The sequence below is a fragment of the Prenolepis imparis genome, unplaced genomic scaffold (assembly GCF_030444845.1).
Source record: "Prenolepis imparis isolate NDT839.2.m4 unplaced genomic scaffold, iyPreImpa1.0 SCAF_5, whole genome shotgun sequence".
NCBI classification, from domain to species: domain Eukaryota; kingdom Metazoa; phylum Arthropoda; class Insecta; order Hymenoptera; family Formicidae; genus Prenolepis; species Prenolepis imparis.
The window spans coordinates 648,859-676,102 of record NW_028141163.1 but is presented as its reverse complement, the minus strand read 5'-3'; the positions used below and the strand labels follow the sequence as shown (position 1 = coordinate 676,102).

The 27,244-nt window shown below is 36.1% G+C and overlaps 1 protein-coding gene across 2 annotated transcripts in view; it reads right to left on the bottom strand.

Moving 5' to 3' along the window:
- LOC145936350 (centromere protein I) overlaps positions 1-27,244 on the bottom strand; it is a 232,001-nt gene that overhangs the window by 132,451 nt on the left and 72,306 nt on the right. For both annotated transcript variants that reach the window (XM_083038481.1, XM_083038482.1), the window contains 2 exons: positions 25,878-26,102; positions 25,743-25,786 (listed from right to left, as the gene is read on the bottom strand). In XM_083038481.1, the coding sequence (XP_082894607.1) occupies positions 25,743-25,782 (40 nt within the window). In that variant the 5' untranslated portion in view covers positions 25,783-25,786; positions 25,878-26,102. The remainder of the gene's footprint in view (positions 1-25,742; positions 25,787-25,877; positions 26,103-27,244) is intronic.

Below are 27,244 nucleotides of genomic sequence, written 5' to 3'. Positions count from 1 at the left end.
CGTCGTTAGTCTCTCACTGATAAAACGCGGGGTTGAACACTAAGCGGAAACTGAGGGCGATTAATAATACACCTTTTTATATCATCGGAACAATATATCCGATTCTCTCTAAGAGATATAATCTCGCATAATATACCACCGTGTCGCTTTTAATAAAGAAATGTCTGTTTTTTTCTCTTGCAAAATTAGCATAGTTTATTTTGATACATATATTACGTGACAATTGCGAGAAGACGTGACTCATCTGAAATGAATATAACGATTCGATAAATCTTGTGCAAATTGTAATTTTATGTCGATTTATATAAAAAAAATAGTGCAGATGCAGATGCGCGATACATGTACGTAAAAAAAAAGAAAAGAAAAGAAAAAAATAAACAAAATATGAAACATTGTCAGAGAGATTTATTTATTTACTTAACTGTTGCTGTTTGCAATTGTGAAACGGGAAAACAGCCCGACGAACAGTTATACATTTTAATCGTTTTATTTATATTTCCACTTTCTCGTCGGCAAATCGAGGCGCGCAATACTTTACTCCGCGCGAAACAAACAGCGGTCAATAGCGGTCAATAGTTTGATATTCCTACGAAGGGGAAGAGAGGTCGTTGTGCAAGCCGTACCGGGATGTAGGGCACTGCGGCTCCTGAGATTCCTGCACGTTTTACCGAAAGTGCAACGCCGGAGAACGTAAGGAAATGGAAAAACGAGGGCCGGCTTGTTTGTTTCGCGTGCAGTAATTTCTTTGGTTTTATCAGCTGCAGCTCTGCTCCTTAGCGCATAGCTCCGAGAGAGAGGGAGAGCAGCTGAAGCTGTCGGATAACGTCCGCATTTTTATATGCGCTTACACATGTACCACGCCTTGTAATATCGGATAAATAATGCGACCCAGATCTCCGTTGTATGAGCGTACATCTTATTTAGTAGTACTCCGTGACTTTTAAATCGGCATCTTGCTTCTACGTACACACAAGTATGGTCGAAAGTGTAATAAAGTATTTAATAAAAAAACGATAAGTTCTTCTTCCTATCGGATCTTAAATTGAGATTAAGAAATAGAATTTGTGTCACATTGAGGACTTTATACTGTATAGTACTTTATATAAACTATGATATGCTAAAGTTGTGTGTAAAACAAAATTTAAAAAAAGAAGAAAAAAAATAATAAGACTAGATAGCAAAAAAATAGCTCGACTGGATTAAACCCGTATAATCGATCGATTTTTCATCCCGTCTTCTCTTGTACCACCCAGGATAGAAAGCATCCTTTAGGACGATAACGCTGCCTTGGTATTTTTAATCTCGAACAACTGCGAGAGACCAACAAGGCCGGTGTGGGCCATCACGCTTGCCAGGATTTGTACAACCCTCGGCTCTCGACGAGGATCTATACTCAGGATTCGCAGCTGAAGAGGAAGAGAAAAAGAGAGAGAGAACTACGCGCTCTATACATCGTAAAGGGAGGGTGAGTTGACGATGGGACGCGAGGGAGAGGAAGGCGCGCGGTCAATTTGTGGCTGCGGCTAATTACGAAAGTCGTTACGAAAGTGCGGAATAATTCCGCGCGCGGATTTTCGCCGAATATTAAATTATTCTTTCGCTGCGCGTCGTTGATTCTCGCGCGTATAATAAAATGAACACACAGCGCCCGTACCTAGTTTAAGTCTCCCGGTGCATTAAGGTTTATAGGTTCTCCGTCGAGATTATTCTCTCATCATGGGATTTTGAAATTAATGACAGAGTGAAGCGGCTCCATTTCGATATTTGTACACACGCGATCTTATCCTACTTTATTCGCGCTTAATTTTAACCGATTAAAAATTGCCGACCAATGTGTATCTTTGTTACTTGATTTTATATATAAATATTGTTATATATGTTATAAAGAATCGATAAACTCAAAAGCGTTTTTTTCTTTTTTTTTGTAACACCTGGGACTACGGAGTATTTATAACGCCTCTCGGAATAACGGGCGAGACGCTCGTGTTCAGCTTTTTTTTCGGAGCACCCTTCGCAAGTGCACACCCTACTCTCTGAGAAAAACCGGCTAACTGTGCAAGAATGGCTGAAGACGCCACCGTTCATCACCGTTCTACTTGCCGTTGAAAATACGTTGGCGAGGCAACGCAATTCGAGGCTGCACGAGATCAATGAGCGGAATCGACGCGCATACGCGTCGTAAATTCGCGGACTAACGCGGCTTGACAGCTCGTTAACAGCTGACGCATGTTAGTATAGAGCTCGGTTTACGCGCAATAAACAGGCGAAATCGACTGTGAGGATTATTTGCTTTCTCCTTTTTTTTATAAACGCTTAAAACTGCGACGGATAATAAATAAGCAAGACTTTTGTGTCTCGTCTCGCTCTTCTTCTCTCTCAGCTTCGTCTAAAGTTGACATTAACTTTTTTTTAAGGTAATTCTTAAGTAATTTTTCTAATTATTATATATTCCATATATATATATATATATATTAATTATTCCATATTATTACGGGGATGAATGCAAAGCTATATCCTTGTCTTGCAATCTCGATTGTTCTCGCGATTCCTCGCCGCGTTTAATCTTCGAAAACACGAGGCGTTTCTCCGGATTGTTTGCACTCGTGATAATTGAGTTCGAGTGTACCATGAATCTTGCGGAGCGCGTTGAAATAATGATAATCCCGAGCACTCGGACGGATTATTTCGTACAAACAAACCTCGAGGCGAATCGCAGAGACGAGACGAGCGATTACAGGTCCGACTTGGAGAAGACGATGATCGCGATGATCGATTTCCGACGACCGTCATCGCGACAGTCGTTGCGTCATCGCGACGTTTCGCGGCTCGCGAACGAAGACAAACTGCGCTTTCTCGCACAGAGTCGTATAATAATTTCCAATTACCGCGAATTAACGATAGCCCATACATTTTCAGGGCTGTCGCGCTGGCCTGCGCGCTCGCGAACGCGCTGTGTTTACGCAAACTGTATTTCGAGGGCGCGTTGGAATATATCATCCCCCTACTCCTCTTCCGTCCTGTTACAAACGACGGTAATTATACATATACGCGGACCGTTTAGTGTCTGCGTGCGTGTACGTATGTATGTACGTATGTATGTATGTATGTATGTATGTATGTATGTGTGTGTATGTGCGCACATATATTGTGGTGAAATGATAGGAAATTTGCGAAATATACGACATTGCGCGCGATCTGATAATATACAGATGTATATATTGAACTAAAAGATAATGTAAGACAATGCTAGGTCACATTACATGACAATGCGGGTAACGTGTCTAGAACTAAAGGATTTAATTAAACAATTTTTAAATTCAGAAAATTGGAAGAATAATTTTTGAAGGTGGCTTTAAAACTTGAGAAATAGTTTTTAGATATATATTTTTATTTTACGCGGATTGTGGGTATACTTAAAATGTTTCGATCTTTTTCTTTTCTTCCTTTACCGTTCAAAGCATGCATCCTTGATATAAAAAAAATTAACAGATCGCGCGCGAAACAATCTGTTAAAACGCGAAACAACAACCTCGTCGAGATTCGATAAAACGTCCGCTTTCAATCATGCGTTATTTTTCTCCCCCCCGACAAATAAATTACAATCGTCGATCTCTTTAATCTGTTTCAATCGCGCGAGATTGACGAGCGCGTGTACATTTCGATCTGTTTCACACCTATACGTACGGGATACGTACGATCGATTATTCCGGTGAATTACGTCAAACAGAGCATCTCGTCGAATAATTTATCTCGGTGCATTACCACAGGGCGTTTAAAAATGCACCGCGGCACGTGATATAAATATCCAGCGACGGTGTGTCTCTAACGAGCGTCTATCGATTTCTCATCGCGCGAAGGCGGGTGATCGGAAAGAGCGTGTTTTTTTTTTTCTCTCCCCGGCGCAACGATAGAGCAGGGCGCGATCATTAAATGATACCTTTAATGAGCAATGGCTCGTTTGCTGAGACTTCCGTAACGTTAACGTTGATTGGAGGAACGGAATTATTTATTAGGTTCCAATCTTCAGGTACGCAACGGCATGCTTGGTATATACGTTTGTCGTTACTTGCCGTGTAACGGGTGAAGCGGCGCAAAATGCCATCGCCATTCCCGTCACGTCGCGTCACGCGCAAATGGTTAATCAACTTAAGTTTAACGATTTATCCGTTCCATCCGTGACGAAGACGCGTGCCGAAAATACGCCGAGAGGAAGTGGAGATACAGTTAAAGTTTAAACCGTCGAGGAGGAAAATGAAATTTTATACGCGTCGTAAATCTTCACGGAGGGAATATTATATGATCTGTAAATCCGAGAATCCTAAGATTCTCAACATCAACTTTAGAATCGAGGAATCGAGAAACGATCTCTCTCTATATATAGGATACGAAGAATATCAAAGAATCTGAGATCTGGATATACATATATTTTAAGAATCCAGAGATCTGGACGCGAACAGAACAGAAACATCCGAGCATTCGTATATCCTTGTGTAAACATGTCTTCGCTCTCGGCCGCAAACCTGCACATCCCATCTTTTACACCGGAAAATTTTCCTCGCGGCTTAATACACGCCACCCCGTGCTTAATGAACAACGACGCGCGATAAACTGGGATTAATCGCGGAAAACTTTCCTCTCGCCCTGCGAATAATATCTCTAGGCTTAACGAGCTTAATTCGAGCCGCGAAATGGCCCGCGGATTTCAGCGCTCTCTTCTCCCCTTAATTCGTTAAAACGCGACCGACGCTGAACAACTGGTTGACGAAGCGCCCCGGGGATCGTAAACCAGGTATAACCGCCCTCTCTGTCCCCTTCGTTCTCGACGGCGGATCGAATTTAGAACGAGAATGCCTTGCCGGTGTGTGTATCCTGTTTTACGTCCTGTAATTTCTCGAAAAGTCTGCTCCTTCTCTCTCCCTCCTTGTACAAGATACAACGCTTTTACTCTTCCCGTGACGCGTATACAAAAGTGTGTTCCTACCTCGTCGGATCTCCATCGATCATCCCCGTAAGCTTCAACCGATCCTGTATTGTTTCGTAGACGTACTCGCGGAAGGAAAAGTTAAGACAGCTATGGAGTTCAAATTTACCCTACTTGAATTTCTCCCTCCTCTTGATATAATAATATAAAGCTACTTTTTTTCGTAACAGATGGCTTAAACTGCGATAATTTACATGAAAAATTAGTAATCGCATTCGCTCACACATATGTATGTATACATATCTCCCTCGTTATTTATATCGAACGTATCGTAATTCTCTTGAATTTTTCTTCTCCTGCCAAAATTGAATAAACTTCCCTTGGCCCCTACGTCAATCATCGTGTTATCTTGGCGATTGTTATTTGCTCATGAATCTCTCTCGAGAAAACTGTCCAAACGAAGGAAGCTGTCTCGGATTCGACATCCTCTATCCATCTACTTATTCTACCTATCTATCTTCCCATTTCCTCTCTTCTTCCTTTTGCTCTCTCGAGTGCACTCGTCTTCTCCTTTCTCCCTCTTTTCGTTCTTTCGCGATTTTACTAAGATCCGCGCCGTTCTCCAATAGAAAGTACGGCGGTCATCAGATTAATTGTTCAGCCGCGACATGCGATTTGTTCGGTTCATTTCCGTCTCACTTGTCAACAAGCGAAGGAGATTACTGTCGCAAGAATCTGCAGAAATATCGAGAGTTCAAGAAGGAGAGAGAGAGAAATCAGAGTGATATTTATTCTTGCGACTAGATAAAAAATGCAATTATTCCGTTTAAATAATGTAATAGTCAGACAATTATTTTTAAGATATCCAAAAAGTATATATCTCGGAAAGAACATACCGTCTTACATATAAAATTTGTAAGTATATCTATACAGTTAGATCGGGAGGATCGATCTCTCGATCGGGATCGAATCGTGTCTTGACCGAAAGATGCTCTCGAAAGCAAAACAAACGAGGCGAAGAGCATTTTCTACTCGCATAAGCGAAGAGTACGAGACTCGGGGCACAATGAGAGGCAAGAATCGTCTTTTCCAAGCGGACAATCAAGGCGCAGTCACGAGTACAAAGAGAGGAGAATGTAAGAACGGAAAAAGGTATACTCCAAGTGGAATATTCGGTTGTCTTCAATAGACAACGTTGAAAGGACGCTTCTTTCCAGTCGCTACTCGCGCAAGAGGGTCGGATGTAATCGTGCGAGAAGAAACCAACTACGTAAAATGTGCGGCAAAGTCCGTTCTCGCTCTTACGTTGCCTAATACAGAATATCCTAAAACAGTCGTCATCCTGTGTGTCGTTCTTGAAAGAGAGAGAGGGAGAGAGAGATCTGCTTCTCAATTAAAATTTATAAAGTTTCAACATTATTGGGTTGAAAAATATATTACTTTAAAAAACTGAATTTTTCTATTTAAAAAACATTACAATAAATTTTTATCTTCTATATATTCTCCATTATAAGTACAACTTGTTTCCATTTAGATAATAATTTGTTAATTTCTTCGTCAAAAAATTTTGGAGGTTCTGATACAAAAGTTTTTTTACAAATTTATCGGCCTCAGCAACACTATGATTTTTTTTTATTTAATGAATTTTAGAGTGGAATAAACGAATGGAAATCTGATGCAGCAAGATTCAAAGAATGAGAGTGAGATACAACTGACCACGATAGATGGTTATATAGCGAAGATTCATTTTTAAATCATCCATTTCAGAAATTGAATTCTGCACTTTACAATAATCTACAACGGTATAAGTATTGATTTGTGAATGCTATACACTCTTACAATAAATAAAATAATTAGATGCCGTGGATAATAATACAGGTTTCTCAGAAGAAGTGATTAATTATCCAGCGAAAGTTATTCATGAATCAATTCAATAAATCTTATCTCATGCTAGCTTCTCGACATTTACTATGCGTTGCGTTTTTAACGTTGCATTTCTCACAGAATTACTTTGTTCGATAAAATATTGATTTTCGTACCAATCTCGAAAAAATATTGAAACAAAATTTATTTGTCTCGTGTACTTAAATATTTCTTTAAATGTGTTACGAAAGTGTTTTAAGCTCGCGGCAACGGATAAATCGGATTGCGCGAGGTCTGAAAAGTTATGTCGCAATAATCCAGAGGATTGGAAGCGTGATACGGCACGCGTTTATGATTGTTACATTTAATTTACTCGCGTATATACCGTCGTAATTGCGAGAAACGAGCGGGCGGAAAACACAGTAGGTGTACATAACGCGTGTGCGCTCTTAAAACGGGAGAATTTAATTTTGCTCCGCGTGTTGGACAATGTAGCGAGAGAGAGAGAAATTAGTTTCGGGATTCGCCTCTTTTTTTTCTCAGGAAAACACGCCCGCGCATTAATATCAACGTTCGCGCGCGTGTGGCACAACATAATTATTTCTTCCCCGTGTTACAGCTATCTGCAAAACGATTTTACGCGCGTATGCGGAATAATCTCTTTTCGCCGTTATGCATAATGTCGCCGCGCGCCGCTAATATTATTCCGCATGACAACCACTGAACAGGAATAAAAGCCGGCGTACACAAACATCCTGCGCAATATCCGGCCGAGCAATAATCTATTTTTTTGCTCTTTTTCATACATAATATATCATATAATAAACAACAAGATTATTTACCTTTTTTAAAATTAATTAATTAAATTCGCGCTTGTGTTTCAATTTAAATGGCTATTGTTTTCTTGCTTTAATGCGTATAACGCAATGAACACAATTATATAATTATATTCGCTATTTAATTAATTCTTCAAGTATTTATGTACCAATTTAAATTTAAAAAAAAGTGTTTTTTCAAACAATATTTCTTTGTTATTACTGTTTATGGTTCATATTATCATGCATAATATTGCAGAAACAAGTTTGCGCGAATATATAGTCTGTGTAAAGTTTTGAAATTTTATACTATATTTTATATACATGATACATTGTGTTTAAAATATATAAATCTCTCTTTTGTATTGCAAACATTTCGCTACTAACGATTTTTAATGAAAGGGTCTTCTACGTTTTATCTCTCGCGCATTGCGGTACTTTTTACAGAAACAAAATGTACATCTTGTTTCACACTTTCTTGCGGAACGAGTGTAGACGCTTTTAACATTCGTGTTTTAATCGTGTAATCGGACATAGTAAAGGTTGATTGCGCTTTGTGCAGTCGTGTATTTGAGTTCTTTGCGAGAGAAATCTTTATTTATAAAAATCGCATTGCAAATTAAAACTTTAATAAATACAAAAAAATTCGAGAAATAGTCAAAATTATATGAAAATTGTATTGAAATATAAAAAATTATATAATAAAATATAAACATTCGGAAATGTAATTGTTCAAACACAATCTTGTGATATAAAGTCCGAGATGTTCTAAAGTTGAAGTATAATAAAATCGTATTCAAAGGAGGATTCAATTGTGCGACCAAAATTTCTCGCTCTTCGAAAAGTGTGAAACTTAATAACAATAATTCATAACAACAGTACGTAATAGCGCTTGGGGTTAAATGAGAACTCACTCAGTAGCGAAGAGGACAAAAATATTTGAAACAGAAACGTGTATGTTATGGAAATAAAAAGCGCGACGAGAGAAGATCTGCTCGCAAAGTCGATTTCTCATGTAAAAGTCGACAACTAATCTAATGGAAAGAAAATATAGGAGAATGAGTAAAAACTTGAGCCGCATGAAGGAAGAAATAAAGCCGGGATGAAAGAGAAAGAAAGAAAGAGAGAGATTTGCCATACACTAGAAAACAGATGGCCGTTCTTTTTAGAGGATATTTGAATAGTGGGTGTAGCACGATACGGATACGGAAATACAAGGAGAAAAGTGCGGCAAGTAAAATGCCGCATTTTTGTATATACTAAGCTTTGCCTCGTATAGATTCAAATAAGAGCATCAAACAAAAATTTCGCGATGGCTACCGCAAGAAATTGAAAGTCTACATTCTTTGTGTTTCTCTCCGTTTTCTTACGCCTCATTTCCGCGGTATTTGTGTTCTCGTAGTTTGAATTTTTAGTATTTACCTTAATGTGTCTCGATACCCGATTTGCAAATCTCGAGTTTGCGTCTTTGAACTGTTTAATCGCGAGGCATTAGCACAATTCCGTATCTTTAAATCGTTGGATCCTCAGACGCTCGTAAATTCTCGCTTTTATCACTTTTTTTCTTATTCGATCATCCCCTTGTTTCCGCAGAATCGTGTTATTATATTTTTTTACGCACGTCGTAAAATCGTCGCGATCGATGCCGAGCGTTTTTCTTTTAAAGCCAGGTCGGAGACGTCGTCGCTTCTTCTCTCAGTCTTGTATTACGATGCGATGTCGGCGACGTACATACCTCCTTAAACTACATTTCATATACGCGAAATGATGCTTAACGCGTAAGTGCTCGTAAAATCGCGCACCGCTTTTTTTTACGGTTCTCGCCCGTAAGCTTCCGGTTAACCGAGATTTTCCCTTCGACTGCATCCTCCCCTTCGGTCCCTTCCTTCTCTTTTCCCGCTCTTCTCAACTAAATCCGCGTGAATGAAAAGGGATATCCCAACAAGCAGATAACCTGCGTAATTATTGATATAATTTTCGTAATAGCGGCCATTTCAATTAATGATAATGATATAATATTTATTAGATAATTATGTGTGTGTAAGATGACAGGGCGGTGTGATAATAAATTTGCTATTTAAATATATGAGTTTGATTATGACTCATTTACTATAAGTGTCGTCGATATGACAAAAGAAGGTGAATACTTCAAATTGCATAACTGACATAATCAGTCATTTTGCATTTGAAAGTCTCTTCTCCCCCCCCTTCCCACCCCCCTCTCTCTCTCTCACTCTTTCTTGGCATCATCTCTCTGTCTCAAATTTTATTCGCGACAGTCATTTCAGTTTTGACATTTTCAGAGATGTAATTCTCCGCGCGCCTTCTTCTGAAAAAAATTTTTACTTTACGTTTTCCATTCGTACTCATGTTTTATTCCCCTTCACATTATTCCTATTTCATGTTATCTGCGAAACGTTATTTCTCTCGCATTTCATTTACAAAATCATAAAAGCTGCTTCCTGCGCACAAAGAAGAGCCGACTCTTAAAAACAGAGCGTAATGCAAAAATTTGCGGCAAGATATTCTCCACTTTGTCGAGAGTACAAGCATTCTTTTTTTTTCTTAAATCAAATCCACGGATCGCAGTCCTCCACGTCGTGAGATCTTTTCGTCAACAACAAGTTTCGCGTGTTTGCCAATATATTACTTATAGTAATTGCGGATCGATGTAAGTTGATCCGCGCCCACTATACTCAAGTGGCGGATACAGCGTTCGGGTTAAAGTCCAAGTTCCCTCACATTAATACGTCTTGGTCAGGCTTTAGGGAACTCTCGCGGGATCCACGAAGCTTCATTACCAGCACTAAGTTTCCGCCGAGCGTCTTCGAAATCTGAAATGGCGTTAGCCAACTTACCGTTCCTGCATCAAATCTCCTCGAAATATTGCACGGACTCGAAATTGCGCTCGTGGTATAATCTGCGTTCGAATAAAGTGCATGCTGGCTGCTTTAACGGTAAGTTTGTATTGTTATGATCGGGAAATCGGATTAACATCCGATAGTTTTCTTTAATGTTCCAATATGAAGAAAAAATTGTTAAAAACAAGTTTATTTCTTCACGTTTTCGCGTTAGATTCGCTAAAGAACGCTGATATTGTTGAAAATTATTGCTCGGAAAATTGTATATTTTAAAAATTTAAAGCGGTTTAAAAAAACAGCTATTCTAGAATTTATTTCTAAATATTATGAGAGAGATCAAATATTATAGAACGGTACAACATTGCGTCCGGATTGTCCAAATGCGTTCGGAAATAAATTATTTTTGAGGCTCTTAGAATACACATCAGAGATCGAAAAATTTCAGAATACGGAATGGGTACTTGCACGTCCATGTGGTCGTTAAAAATTGAATTCCCATCGATAGGATGGGCGTAGATCGCAACCGACGAGATTTAACGGAGAGCGACAAGAACGAGGCGACGACGACGCGGAAAATCCGACGAGTCTAGTGTTTTTCTCCGGAGGGCCTTTTTTTCTGTATTTTTATAGCGCGCGACGCGACAATTTCACTGCGTGCTGCACGAGTTTTATCGATGCACGTGACAGTTCTTCCCCTACGAGACCGATAAATAAGATTGCGGTTTACGCGAGCAAGTACGTAAAACGTCGCCGCGTTTTCCACGTACGTGAAACGCCGATTATATCGAATGTGCAATCGTTTACATTTTAACAATAAACGGGGAGATGTGCGAGAAATAGCAGCAGCGGCAGCAGCAGCAGCAGCAGCAGATTGCGTTGAAAATATTCGCTACGCGTCACCGATTAGCGTCGCGTTTGGCGAACTTTTCCGCGTCCAGGTTTACAATGAGTTTTTTTTCTTTTTTTTTTAACGCCGAGCACGTCTCTGAACGTCCGGCACCGGCTGCGGTAAATTTACACCAGCCGCAGAAATGAATGTTGACGAATACGTTCCATTTTTCACCGCGAAAGATTCGTGGGAAAATTAAAAAGAGAGACCGAGACTGAAAGCAAGAGAGAGAGAGAGAGAGAGAGAAAAAGAGGTTGCAAAATGCCCGATATACATCTTTGCGCGGAAAAGGAAAAATTACCGCGATAATGTCAAGTCTAGCGTCACACGAAAGAGGAATTGTAGAGTCCTAGGTGCTTTTTATGCAATGAGATCGTTGTATAAGATTATATTCATGCCTGAGGTCGTCCTGCGAGCATAAATGCATATATCCGGAGTAAGTGGACGAGAAATTTCTTTATGTCGCCGATTGTACAAATTAAATAATCTATATTTGAACATTCTAAAAATTTGTTTTAATAATAAGCAAAAAACGTACGTATAGTACGACGTAGTTTACATATATTGATAGTGGTAGAATTATTCATATGAAAGAGGTCTGTAAAAAGTATCGTATAGTGATGATGAAGTCTAATTAGTCTAACGCTGTTATGACCTTTTCTCTTCGACACTTTATTCTTCATCTTTTAAAGAGAAAGAGATTCCGGAAGCGTAAATCGTGGAAAAGAGTTACATTAAAATTTTGCGCAATCAAATTAGTATCATAAAATATAGTGTAGTTTCGAAAGAAACGTGACACTTGTTGCTTAAATGTTTTGTACGAAGGGCCAGTTTTCAACAAAAACGCCACTTTAGCCATCTTTTAATCGCATGCAGATTCCTCTCTCCAGGGATAACTTTCCGGTTCCGCGTACACATCGTATCCTCGAGAGTCCGCTGAATCGAACAGTTGATAGTCCGAAGAACTTGCAAGGTAGTCGAATGATCGGAAAACGGGGTTGCGCGTATCGAATACGAAGAAGAAGCGTGAGAAGAGAAAAACGAAGGGGAGACAAGCCACGAAAGGTGAAGATAAATGCAGTAATCTAAGTTTTTCCATCTTGCGGTACCCCGTTCGAGGGGACGAATGGAGAGTCCTTTGGTTCCTTTCGTCGCCTACGCACCGAGGAGATTGTCGTCGAGTCGTTCAACCCTTTCGGGGTTGCCGACTCCCATCGCTATCGCAATAAGGTTGATCTCTTCTCATCAAAAGATTTTTTGATGTTTACCGAAATTATAGATTAAATCACGACAGTCAGACCTTCGAGAAATAATTTTACAGCGTAAATTAAAAAAAAAATTTTTTAATTTAAAAAATTTCGAGCCTGTGCAATTCTGGAGAGATCCTTGTTGCGGAAATAAAATTCATTAATCCTTCTAATATCCTCTCAACGGTACGCGTGATGATAATCTCGATTCGCAGCCAAGCTCACGACCGAGAGACTTAAGTACGTTAACCCAACTGCATTAAATATGCATCCAATTTTCAAACTTGACGCGACACTCGTGTCTCTTCGTGTCGAGTTTCGCCCCGTCGCAATTATCCCCACGATGCATCCTTTAAAAGGGGCTCGCTGAGCGAAAGGGAAACCTTACCAGAGGGACGTCACCGATCTGTCCGCTCGTTTCGTCATTTTGTCATTTTCCTTCCTCGCGCCACAGGTTTCTCTCACCCCTTGTTTTTCACCCTTCTCGCGCTACCGCGTAGATTTACGAGCAGCGCGAATGTACGTACTTCACGGGTCGTAATTTGAAAAAAAAAAAAAAAAAAAAAGAGAGAATGCGCTCTCGACTGGTTGCACCGGGTGTTTTACAATGGTGGCAAAAAAATGGATTACACCGCGCTTAAGTTTCGCTCTCGAGTCTTTATCCATTTCGCTTCCCGCGAACCGGGAATTCCTGGTTGAATGTAAGTATCGATAGTATCTCGACCCTATCATCGACCGCTCTACATATGGCGCGATCGTTTTCTGGTTTGTAAATCGTTTACCCTCGACATGCAACCAATTGGCAATAAACTCAAATCTTTTCAAAAGCATATATAATCTCTCTACAATCGACTACAATTTCTTAAAAAAAAAAAACACATACTTTTTAGTATCGAGAAAAATTACAAAACTACTTTAAAGTTTTACAATTTGAAGTAGATTTTTAAGTATTTTGATTCTCGAAATATATAGATGAATTTTCACAGAAAAAAATAATGGGATAAAAATTGATTATTACAATATAAAGAATTAATCTAAAAATTTGACAGTTTCAAGATTATTAAGTCACTGAAGATGAATTGAAGGATAACAATTGGAGAGCGAAGTTGTTTCATTAAGCGGCCATACGATATCCTTGAAGGATATAGCTATTCCGCGCTCAGAATACCTATATCCTCTAAGGTTGATTCTCTCGATGGAGGATCGATGAATCGAAACGGAGGAAGGGAATTGGCTGATATTTCAATCAGGATAAGTGTCTACTGTTTTATTAGCTCTTCGCTTGACTATACAGTCGTTCTAATAAGAATCCTGTCTTACTGCTCACAGTTGAAATATTATATCTCGAAAAATTTATCCGCTCGAACCGCTAGATATTTTCAATAAAAGAATTGAATGCAAATAATATCAATAAATATTATAAATTATAAATTATTGTTAAATCATTATATTGTAAAATATACGTATCAATATTCTCCAATATCGTAGAAAATTATTAAAATAACAGTATTAGAAAAATAATCAAAATAATATATTATACGTATTAATGCGTGTGACGTTTGTAATACTCGTATGAAATCAGGCAGAAATTTCTATCATTTCAAAATGAATAAAATTGCATACTAAATAACGATACGTGGACTCCGTAAAAAGACATGTATAAACGATGACAAGTTCTCAATTTATGTCAATAAAAATAGTAGATTCAAAGCTACGCGTTATTTCAAATCGTTATTAACAACAACTCCGCGTCTGAAATTCCGTTCGCATTCTCCAGCAAGAAGAGAGAACGTCGTTCTCTCGTCTTTCTGCTGTACAAACATCGCTGACCCTTCTCAATCTTCCGAAAACAATGTTGACCCACGGTCGAGCACAATGAAACACTCTCACGTACAGGGACTGGCCTTATATTTTTCCGCCCGTTTCGGCGCCCGAGGCCAACCGAGCCAAAGTATCGAAGAATCCAGGACGATAATTCTTTCAATTTCACGATACTCTCGTATATTCCGTAAATCGTTTGAGCAACATGCTTAAATATATTACTTGTGAATATATACATATGAGTCGTTCGCTCGAAGAACGACTTAAGTCGACTTAAGTTTTTGCAAAAAAAATTGAATTAAAGATTCAACTGTGTGATTCGAGTTATTAATTATTATGTTATTCAGCTTTTATATATTTTAATATACACGTTCCTATTTTGCTGAGTAGCAAAATATTTAATAACTTGAATCATTTAGCTGAATCTTCAATTTTTTTGTGCAAAAACTTTAGTCGACTTAAGTCGTTCTTCGAGCGAACGACTCATATGTATTTTCAAGATATATATATATTCAGAGCAATATACATATTAATTGCATTCTAGACACGCGGCTGCACTATATAAGCAGGAAGGATTGAGAGTCGTAGACGTGTATTTCCGATAATTTCGATAAGAATGTAATATCTCGAGGATACGTTAGGAACCAACATTACAGCATAACATAACACTTGGATAACACTTGAAAATTATCAAATGTCATAATTTTAGGAAAATTTATAGATTTTCTTAAAATAATATAATATCTATAGATATTCAAAGAGCTAATAATATCGAGAAGCTATAATCGAAGAATTCAATAAATAATTAAAATATAAATAATAATTATACGACATTTAAATATCTTAATTAAAAAATGATATTATTTACGAATCCTAATATCTTAATTACTATTAGGATTTCCATATAACGATCTCGAAACTCAAACCATATACGAACTCGACGATAAAATATAAGAGAAATTTTATATATTTCTGAGACCTCTAAATCTAAAATATGTATATTAATTTAGTGGGAGAAAATTAAGAGAGCGAAAAAATGGAAGCGTCTTTTTGATGGAATTCAATCGGATGGAAACGCTTTCGTCGCCATTCTCATCTTCGTATTCGCGCGAATTACGAGCTATTACCGCGCCTCGTTCGAATTCCTATGGCCCTTTTCACGCCATCGAATGGCCAGTTAAGAAGATCATCGACGGCTTCCTCATAGCCGAAGGGACTTTCTCGGAGAACGGCAGTTATACGAGTACGCTATATACATAGAACTTTCCGAATCCGAGAATACAGTAAATGCTGTCCAGAGATTGCTCTCCAACTTCAAATTTAGAATTATCAAAAATTAATTTAATTAATAGATATTATATTTTATTTATAATTTATTTTTGAGAATTGAAACTTTTTATATATCTTGTTAAAAATTATAATTCTTGAAAGCAGATTGATTAATTATAAATTAAAAAGTTATGATGAAAGATGAAAACAGCTCACAGAATTCGTAAATTCGATATAGATAATAATAAATCAATAGAAATCTTTGTATAATTATCTCGCTCTAAAAATAAATATGTACTTTAACATATAAGCATTCTACGTTTATTCGTAATTGAAAAATATATCGTTAGTGTATTTTGCCAGAAATCTCTCTCGCTACGTTTCAAAAAGCTTTCAAGACGAATACAATCAAAGTCGCGACGACACCGTATAACTATTATGCCTCCCATGCGAATCGTACTTGAGACGACTATCGAGTGTCCTGAAATGGCTTGGTAGGATGGTCATTGCGCGACATTTCCTTAAAATGGGAACAAACTGACCCTTTTTGCTTGTCCTCAATAACGCGAAATGTCCAGTCATCAACAGCCCCTGATATTTCGAAGACATCGTAAGAATGGCGGTATCCGTATCGCATCTGACGCGAAAATGGCGCAAGAAGTGAAACGTGTGTGCGAGCGACAGCATTTTTCTCCCTTCTTCTGTGATCAAATATTTCTCGTTAAAAAAATGTTATACTTAATATTGTGTGATATATTAAATTTTTTTTTTAAAAAGCACTCAAAGATTAAAACGAAAATTATAATGTACAGATTAATAATTGCAAAAAATTTAGAAATAAAATTTCTTGGTCTCGTCGTTATTTTAGTTTCCTTCATCGGGATCGATCGGAAAGAATTTTCTTTTATTCTAGATCGTCATAAAATATAATAACCGCTTGCTAATTTCCTCCCTTTCTGTCTCTGTCCGTCTCTCCTTTTTGATTTCCCGGAATAATAAAAACTCGCGAATATGGTTGAGTTTTTGCAATCTCGCGGATCGACCGCTGGTAGGTTGTAGTTTCTAACGGCAAAAGACTCCGCATATCTGCGCAAGCACATTTTACGATCGTCTGATCCGCGCCGTATTTGCGCAGAAAGAGAGAAAGAGGGACTTCCCCGTCGATTCTCCCCATGCGGGTTTCAACTACTCTACTCTTTTTTACAACTATCGTACGTCGTTCTTCGTACCGCTCCGCACCGCGAAATTGGCAGTTAAAGAGAGATCGGTTTCTGGACCGTGGATTTTTTCCTTCGACGAAGGACTGGCAAAGTAACCATCGAATATTCCGTCCGTTTTAAATCACAGCTCTCGACTTTTCTCTCAGATTTAATGATTCCTATTTCGAGATCGCGATTAAAGGTATGTCTAGTGGTTCCAAAATCGTCGTGTATATTTATGAAAATCTGCAATACATATCCGAATCTCAGACTTTTGTCAACATTACATGTAACAAACTAAATTGAAATTATTATTTGAAATTTATCATTGAAATATTTTTTATCTATCTCTTATATATAGATATAACGAGTTATATCTATATAGGAGAGAGCTGATTTTTCTTTTGAAAATTTTATCCAATCATGATGCAAGTGAACTTTTAAGACTTTTCAAAAAGTTTATTTTCTTATTTTCTATTCAAGCACTGCACCGTACTTATGCTGAAATAAAACGGGTTCTTGAGCCAGTTCTATGCGGTTTCTACGTGGATTATACCTCGAGATTTTTACCGCCTCCGTGAAATGGACACTTGAGCGAAGGGATCATCGGATACGAAATATATCCGCGTATCAAAATGTAGATAAGCGAGAAAAGTTCCGTTCGCTCGCAATATGTCGGAAAGTTCGGAAGCTTCCGCACCACTCGTGTAAAACTTTTTCACAAACAACCTAGAACGACGCTCTAACGACCGATTGTTTTCCTAGCAATTAGGAACATACGTGTAGAGCTTGAAATTTGTCTACTAAACAACATTCGTTACTAAACTCTAAAAGTTCAAACCTGTAACTCTCTTGTGTTTTCCCGGGACCGGCTTAATATAGTTGCTCGTATAATCCTCCTCTTTTAAAAACAAAAAAGAAAGAAAAAAAAAGAAGAAGACAACACGACATATGAAGCAAGAGAGAGGAAGAGAGAAAACGTGCTTCACAGAAAATTAATACGATTAAAAATACATTGATGAATAAAATAAATAATATATTACGCTACTCACACACACACTCTCTGTATTAACGCTTTTTAAGCGGGATGAATTTTTAATATCTCTCTATTTGTTCAATTAATTTTTCTAATAATTGGAATACTTCGCGTACAAAATCCCACAAATCCGGAAGAAAATGAGGACTGTCCATTACACGCGTGCAAGAGCTTTCAGCTTTTTATCCGGTTTCTTTCTTTCCATTCGCTCACCTTTTCTCTCCTCCCTCTCTTCTCTTTGACATTTGAGAGTGAATGGCGAGGTCAATGACGTAATTACGAGATTGAAAAGGCTACGAGATTCCTCGTCGACAGCGTTTCAACGTTTCTTACGTCTGATTTCTAGAATCCGTAACTATACTGCCGAGCCTAGAGCGAGGAACGAGGAATTCGAGATGCAACTTTAATTATCGCTATTTATTGTATAATCCGAAAGTAGATAATGATTTTTTCGAAAGCTCGTAAAAATTGATAGGCTTCTCTTCTTATCAAGTGTTCACGCGTAAAATCAGATATTTCTCATGTAGAGTACAGTCGCTCGATAGCGGACTTTTCGCGCGGAAAACTTATTGAAAAGTGATACGTGGCCAGCAGCCATTCGGGCGAGAAGTCGATTCCAACCGGCGATGATCTCCTTAACTGGCCGTTCCGCGACGCGGGAAAGTCGGCAGAATTGGCTGCTGGCCAGGAAGATAGCCGCGGAAATACGACCGGACCATCACGCTCTCGCGTACTCGTCCGTGGAGACGATTCGCTGGAAAACGCACGCTTCTCTCTTTTCTTCGAAGGCTATTGAACGTATACGAGAGACTGCCATGCCGTCACGAAATTGAGAAGGGTCAATGTGGAGCAGACTTTCCAAGACGAACGACAAAGAGAAATAGAGAAAAGGAGAGAGAGAGAGAAAACATCCGTTACAAAAGGAAGCTACAGTTCTCTCGCAAAGATATCCCTCGCGCGCAATAACTATGTTACGTTGATGCAGCTGCGCAACCGGAAGGTCGGATTTTCTATGCATAGAATGCGCGAGAGGTTTCAAGATAGATACATCGTCTATGCAATATCGATATACGATAATTCATGAGGCTACCGGAAATCTCGCTCTTACGACGACTTTTCGTTACATATATATATGCTTGTTATTTACGTACACTACGTAGTAACAAATGATTATATTTTCATAGAAATTAGATAGAAACAGGGGGTGATATGAAAAAGTTAAAGATTATGGAAAAAAAAATCTCGTCAATTAAATAAATTTTCTTTCTTCCTCTACCGGGAAAAAATTGGATTTGTGATTACAAGGAACGGGGGAAAATGATGAGCATTACATACAGAGACATTCTCTACACATTGTACTCGACATGTGAGTCGATCTAGGCTAAATCGATAACCACTCTTCCTCGTGTAACTGCAGTTACTTACGGGAATACTAATTTCCCGGATTAATTCTGGGCGACCATCGGGGAGATTAATCGTGACGGAAACTCACAAGCCATCCTCCGTTAGAATCCGGCGGAAACGAGAGCGGATCGAGAGGGCCGCGTGGCCCGAACGCGTTAAATCATGCATCGGCATCTGGATTCTGTGTTGCGGTAAAATACATTATTAAGATACGTTATTACCGGTCAAGTTTATTACACCGCGGTGGCGCAATAAATGGACAGTGCGCACAAAATTTCGCACGATCACGCGATTACGGTGTAACGCATAACTTCCGCGAAATTACAAGTTGTGCTGACAGCACGAGAAATATATGCTCGTATTTATGGAGGATGTCTGTCAATATTCTAAAACAAGCTTGATAATTCTAGATGAGGAAAGAAAATCTAATATCCAATATCGAGATTAAATTATTATCTTTATCATTATTCTCGAAATCTCTCTCTAAAAATTTAGAATGTGATATTGAAGTATCGATATATATCCCCTATCATAAGTGTTCTTACGTGAAAGATGCATTATTTGGGGTTCGTAAAATCCGAAAAGGATTGTGAAAAATAAAGATCAAATATTTATAACGTATTGCTATATATTAGCACAAATACTTTATAAGATTGGTCCAATTTTTCACGACTTTGTATTTAATTTCCTTGACAATGACACACGACGCAGACTTAAATGTAATAATTTGTATGTATAATTAGAATTTTAGTACCTTAACTGATTATTATAGAGAATGGAATAAAAAAATGAGAAGCTTTCTGCAGAAAATGAAAGCAAGGTTTTGGCTCGTTTGGCTTATACCACACGTGTGGTTCGTAAAAAAGTAGTTACGATTGTCGTTAAATTTCAGTATCTTCCAAGCCATGTGGTTTTGCAGCGCAAGTAGATGCGCGCAATTTGCCGCTTGGAACGTTGATGTAAACGAGAAAAGTTTCGTCAACGGTCATGCACTACGTTTGCGATGTTTCATAAAGCGCTTATTTAAAAAAAAAAAAATAATAATAAATCGCGAGTACATCATATACATAGTATGTCCGTGTTGTGTTGCGCATATTGCGTTCGCAATATTGCGTTTTCGTAACATTGTGCCGTATTTTGATATTTTGTTTCGCGCATTACATGCGTGTAAATGTTTTTGTGTGTGTAAGTTTCGATATTTAAAAATAATTCTTCGCGATTTTAATTTTACGTAAAATTTTTATATTTTTTATTTTATTTTATTGTTTAATTACATTTGCATTATAATTTCGATGTTTTATTATATAAAGAGTTTCATATCAGACATTTTTTTATTACAGAAATGTATAAATAATTTAATTTTTTTTAAACATAGACAAATTTGTGCAATTTCCTGAAATTTCAAAATGCGATTTGATTTGCTCTATATGTGTTACTTGGAACGCGTAACGAATCAAAAGGGACATTACACGATGTTACTTTGAGAATATCTCGTTCATATCTCAAAGAAGAGCTTCTCTGCTCAATATTATCTTACTTTTCTTCGAGACGAGCGTTCTCCTTTATTTTCATGAGCGAGCTATAGCGCGCAGAAAGGGGGTTGCTGATGAAGGCAGAGGCGTGAAAATGTTTCGAATTAGAAAACACGACGATGTGATATCTTTTCCTCTGATCTCGCCCGACGTGCAACTAGCAAAACAGCTCGTACCGTGAAACGCTTCTGACGCGATTAAAATTCTAACTCCAAATCAGCTCTAAAAGTCGCAATTCTCTCGTTTAAGAAAAAATACAAAAAAAAATAAATAAAAGTTCGAAACTTTTAGTCCACCAACTAATTAAATGTTGAAGAATTTTTATAATTTTTCTAAATAAAATAATCTAACATGTTCTATTATATTCTCTAATCGAGATCTGTCTTTATAGATTGTTATTCTCATATTATTTAGCACAAAACTTGTTTAAGAATATTCTCTCTCTCTCTCTCGCAATTGTAAAAAATTTCTGCTTAATGCCAAGTTGTAGTCCTTTTACACGATGACAAAATGACGACATATAAGAAAAATGAGAAACTATCTCGCGCGACAGCAAACAGCTGATGAAAATGTGATTCATTATGAAATTTCTCGCAGCGATTAGCATATGGAGAAGATTTACGACACAAAGTACGATCGCGTCACACATATGGCGCGCAATCCATTTTACTTTCTAACATACCATCAAACCGCACACGCGGTGCCACTGGTAATGAAAAGGTTGATCGATCGTACAATGTAATTAAATAATTCATCATCGGACTTGTCCGTATTCGCATCGCTATATATAATATGATCGCATAATAATTGAGTTAAAAATATTGATTTTAGCGTAAATTATAATAGTCAAGTACGTTATGTTAGATTTAATATGTTGTATTTAATTTAAATATTTCTATATATTCAATTAACAAAATAGTAATTAGTTGAACGATTTAGTCAAGTTAACAACTTTTTTTCTCAGTATGTGTTATAGTACACACTAAACTGTCGTTGAGAGTTAATTTTTTATTAAATTATTAATAAATTATTCAATAAATAAAATAATATTTTTTTTACATTAAGAAGATTATCATAAATGTTAACTTTCTTAATTTAGTCTAAAGCTGAATTTACATTAATAATCTCATCAACTCTATTTCTATTTGCATATATTATCGATCATTACGTTATAAATACACATATTACAGGCATTACAAGCGAGCGTAGCTCGTTAAGATTATCGGTAAAAACAAAATCTTGTCATCGTTTCTTGTCGTTAATACGCCGTAATGGGAAGGGAAAAGGCCGGAAAGCCATGTTCTTATGCACAGCTTAGAGCAAAAAACGAAGATGCAACAAATGCCCGGGTAATGCTTATGACGTTGGTTGCTCTCTTCTAGTCTCGTATCTAGAGAGAAAGAATTTATTCTCACACTCTCCATAATGACTTTGCATTGCAGAAGTGACACAATCTCAACAATTTTTTACATCGTTTCATATTTAAACATTTGCATTGATGAAAACAATAAAAGTATTATTTATTTTCCTAATTAATTAGATCAGAGACTAAAAGAGATTAAACCAAAAAGTAAAAAAGCTCCAAAAAATTTATAATATTTATTTAATAGATTTTTATAAAATTTATAATTTATAATAAAATCAAAAAATGTTCGAAAGCACTTATTAAAGAAGCATATGGTACATCTCATTTTTCTCATATCAAGATGTGCACTTCTTCAATCTTTATGCGATATAAAAAAAATTTAATCAAGTTTTCCTATCACAAAAAAAAAATGAATAAGCATATGCTTGGTATATATATTTAGCATTATAAATTATGTTATGTTATGTTAAAAAAAACCAAGATTTAAAAGTCAATCTGCAAGTTTAAATTGACTAAACCATTTCGCTATTATAGTTTCAAGAATTCCGATGATCTCTCGAAAGAAAGAACAATCGTTCGTCGAGAGAAAAGCCCGTATTCCTCGCTCGAGAATCAATTTAATATTGTTCCTCGTGAAATCCCGTATGTAGCGTAATTTCGTTATCAAGAGTGATCGAAATATATCGAGAGAAACATTGCGCGACGAAACAGTTACCCTTTTTTTTTCTCTCGGTGGCGAAAGGGCTGAAGCTGTTTCGCTTCGACGGAGAGATACGTGATGCCACTGCGAATATCGGTGCTGATTTCTTCTTATCTCGAGACCGCAGGTACGAGACACGATACAGGATTACGTGGGTTGCGAGAGTGTTACAGGATTACGTGTAGCCTGTAACGCTCGCTGTTGTCATTGCGCGTCTTATAATCCGACCGAGGCCGAGATTAAAACACTCGCAGCTTTATCCGGGAGAGAGAGTTATGAAAAAGTTTCAAGGGATGTGATGTGACGATTCGCGTATATTTTAATTAAGGTATACTCCCCCTTCCTCTCACAATTTTGAGTCACATTGGCTTTGTTTAAAATCATGACTAATAGATTCAAAGAGAATTCGTCAAAAATAGTTCAATGTGTGTGAAGAGCTTTAGTGTTCTATCTTCATACCTCTATTAACAGCTACTGGGACTAATTATAGAACCCTCTTTTAACGTCGATCGAAACTCCGCAACGAAAATCTCGTCAACAAGCTCGCTAAATTCTCTATTTATTCCGCATGAATCTCTCGCGAATTTTAATTTGTTTTCGTCGACTATCTCAATATATTTAGCACGATTATTATTAACATGTTGATTGCCATGGTGGTTATGACCTGATAACCTGCTATGAAATTATTAAAATGCAACAAAAATAAATGCCATCAAACAAAATATAAAATAAAATATTAGAATAATAATATTAATTAATAAATTTATTATTATTAATAATTAATGTTAATTATAAAATATTGATGTTAATTAATATTAATTAATTGATATAAATATTATATCAAATAATATGATGATCAAAAATATAAGTTTTTATATTTTAATATTTTATTATTATATATACTTATGATAATAAAAATTTCATTTCTTTTTAGCGGTAAAACATACAAAATTTGCTGGGCAGCCAACGTATTAAATGTGATAAAATATCTTCAGCTTCGTTATGTTTTTTTCGGAAAAAAGTTGTTAAAATTACTCTGATGCATCGTGCAAGACGATGACCAGAAATGTTAAGAGTGTTCAAGATATCCCGGTGATTTTGTCACCATGCTCGATGCCGTTAAAATCCCTTCCCAGCCAAACATAAGCAAGTTTTTTAAACAGTTTCCAAATGTCGATTAAGGTTCTATATGTGTAATATATCGAAATACATTTATGGAACGCATAATCAATAAATGCAATTAGTGCAATAAAGCAATACCGTATTTTAAAGTAATTATCAAATTTTTAATTTATAAAATTATCAATGTTACCTGTTTCATTTTCTCTCTCCATCTTTCTCTTTCTTTGTGCGAATCATAAAATCATTAATCGCTATTAACAGCAGAATGTATATTTTACCTTTGATCGTTTTACCGCGAATATGTCTTTAATATGTTTGACAGAAACAGAGATGGATGATAATATAATTATAGATTTTTTCATCAAGACACAGAGATATAAAGTTTAAACAAAAATATCAAACAAAACGAATCGATCTAATCAGAGATCGTAGACGCTGAATGAAATTGTGATGTGAGACAGAAATAAAATAATTTCCAGTTCTCCGTTAATAGTGATTAAATCCGAAAAATTCACTTCTAATATATAATTTGTTTATGCTACGCTCTTCTCTGTAATATATTTATTAATAAATTAATATATGTTTGACAGAAACAGATAGATGATAATATAATTATAGATTTCTTTCATCGAGACACAGAGATATTAAATTTAAACAAAAATATCAAAAAAGACGAATCGATCCAATCAGAGATCGCAGACGCTGAATGAAATTGTGATGTGAGATAGAAATAAAATGATTTCCAGTTCTAAGTTAATAGTGATTAAATCCGAAAGATTCACTTCTAATACATAATTTGTTTATGCAACAATGCTCTTCTTTGTAATATATTTATTAATAAATTCAAAAATAAAATTAATTTGATAAAAAATAAAAATAAAATAAAGTCTTCTTAGATCGAAATATATTAACAAATAACAATATCTAGTTATTTTATTTATATTTATATATATTCAGTAATTATAAATAATAAGTTTATACATCAAGAGACACATGTTTCATCGTCCTTTTCTAAAAAAGATATGTAAAGTCGATACTCGCATATATATCGAAGTTTATTGTTGTCGCTTTTCCGCGATGCTCATTGGCTGTCAAAATTCGCGTTGTGCGTTATATTCGTAGTATCGATAGGCTGTCATCGCGAGGGTTAGCAGTTTGACAGTTTGTTCAAAATAAAATAAAATAAAATAATAATATTAGTTTTAAATAATATGTTATAATACTTTAAACTCGATTAATATTTTTGACAGTTATCAGCTGATTTCTGTCAAAAAATATTAATCGCGAACAAAGTATTATAACATATTATTTAAAACATATTATTTTATTTTATTTTATTTTATTTTGAACAAACTGTTAAACTACTAACCTTCGCGATGACAGCCTCTCGATGCTACAAATATAACACACAATGCGAATCGGAACAGTCAATCAGCATCGCGGAAAAGATGCAACAATACTCGCGAGAATCGACTTAACATGCCTTTTTTAGAAAGGGATGTTATAATATTTTAAGTTCGATTAATATTTTTGACAATTATCAGCTGATTTTTGTCAAAAAATATTAATCGTGAATAAGATATTATAACATAAGATATTATTTGAAACATTATTATTTTAATATTTTCAACATATTATATGTATACCCTCCCATTACCGCTATGGAAATATTATAAAATAAACAATTTCTCACTCACCGATACGTGCAATAGCTGAGTTGTAGTACACAGCACACATTGATCTGAAAACAAAATATTCAAATTATGTAGATACATATTTGTGTGTCGAATATCTCATAAACAAGTTTAGAAAAAATGTTTCATTTTACATACCTCACGGTTGCCCCGATGTCGCCTGATGCCTCCCCGGGCCTCCTCCTCCTCTCTTGGTCCTTCGTAGCACTCACGACACTCGCGAAAACACGAATAATTACGATTATCCGACACTTTAAGCGGCACTTCCGACACGCGAAACTTTACACGGCACTCCCGACGCGCGACACTTTACACGGCACTCCCGACACGACGCGTGAATCGCACTGTGTATCGCAATACTACCTGTAACAAATAAAATACATACATATATTAGAATAATCTTATTATTTCGCATTATAACATACACAATATAAATATAAATATGTAAGCTAGAATATTTAATTAGCAAATTTTCGTTGATTCATATTTTTTGACAGAAATCAGCTGATGAAAGCGTTAATTTGCTAATTAATTTTTAAAATAAGTTATCAGCTGATTTCTGTCAAAAAATATTAATCGAAAATAAGGTATTATAACATATTATTTACAACATATTACTATTTTAATTTTTATAACATATTTTTATTTTAAAATTTAATTAGTAAATTAACGCTTTAATCAACTGATTTCTGTAAAAAAATATTAATTATATAATATAATATAAATATTAATTAGATAATGTCTCAAATAATGCGTTCTTGAACCGATAATTGGTCATATGCAATATATTATTGGATTAATTTTATTTTTACACATCGTTAGTCCTATTTCATTACTCAATAGCATCATATCACGCAACTGACAAATAATTAATAACACTCGACGTTCATTAATCATTGTATCACCTCTAATATATAATAGCGCGAAAAGAACATTTGTGCGGCATTATCTTAATATTTCTTAGCAGTGTTTCTCCTAACATTTTCCTTCAAAGACAGCTTGTCTTAAACAAGAAAAAAAAAGACTGATACAAGTTCAAAATTTGTATTCTATGAAATTGCTGTACAAATAACAATGAAAATAATGAGATCTAATAATAAGAGATATAAATCTCCGTGAAATATGTAAAAAGCTTGAAAATCAATTCTGATTGAAAACAAAAAGGAATGTTATTGTTTAAGTTAATTCCTGTATAATGAAAAAGGGAAATTAGCAAATTTTATATCTTTGAATTCTTATTTTTTTATGTTTAATTAATCTCCAGAACTCTTACTGAAATGAATTAGAAATTTTAAAACTCTTGGAAAAAGAGCTAGGGTTTTATCAATTACGTATAAGAAAATTCTAAAAATAAAGTATTCATATAATATTGCGAATGTAAAATATAAGGTGGGTCAAACAACATAAAGCAATTCGAAAGAAGGTGATTTCTCGTCTAAAAATAAGTCATAAATATAAAATAAAACTTTTTTCCCGTACGTTTGCTTTCAAAAAAGTTAACTTTA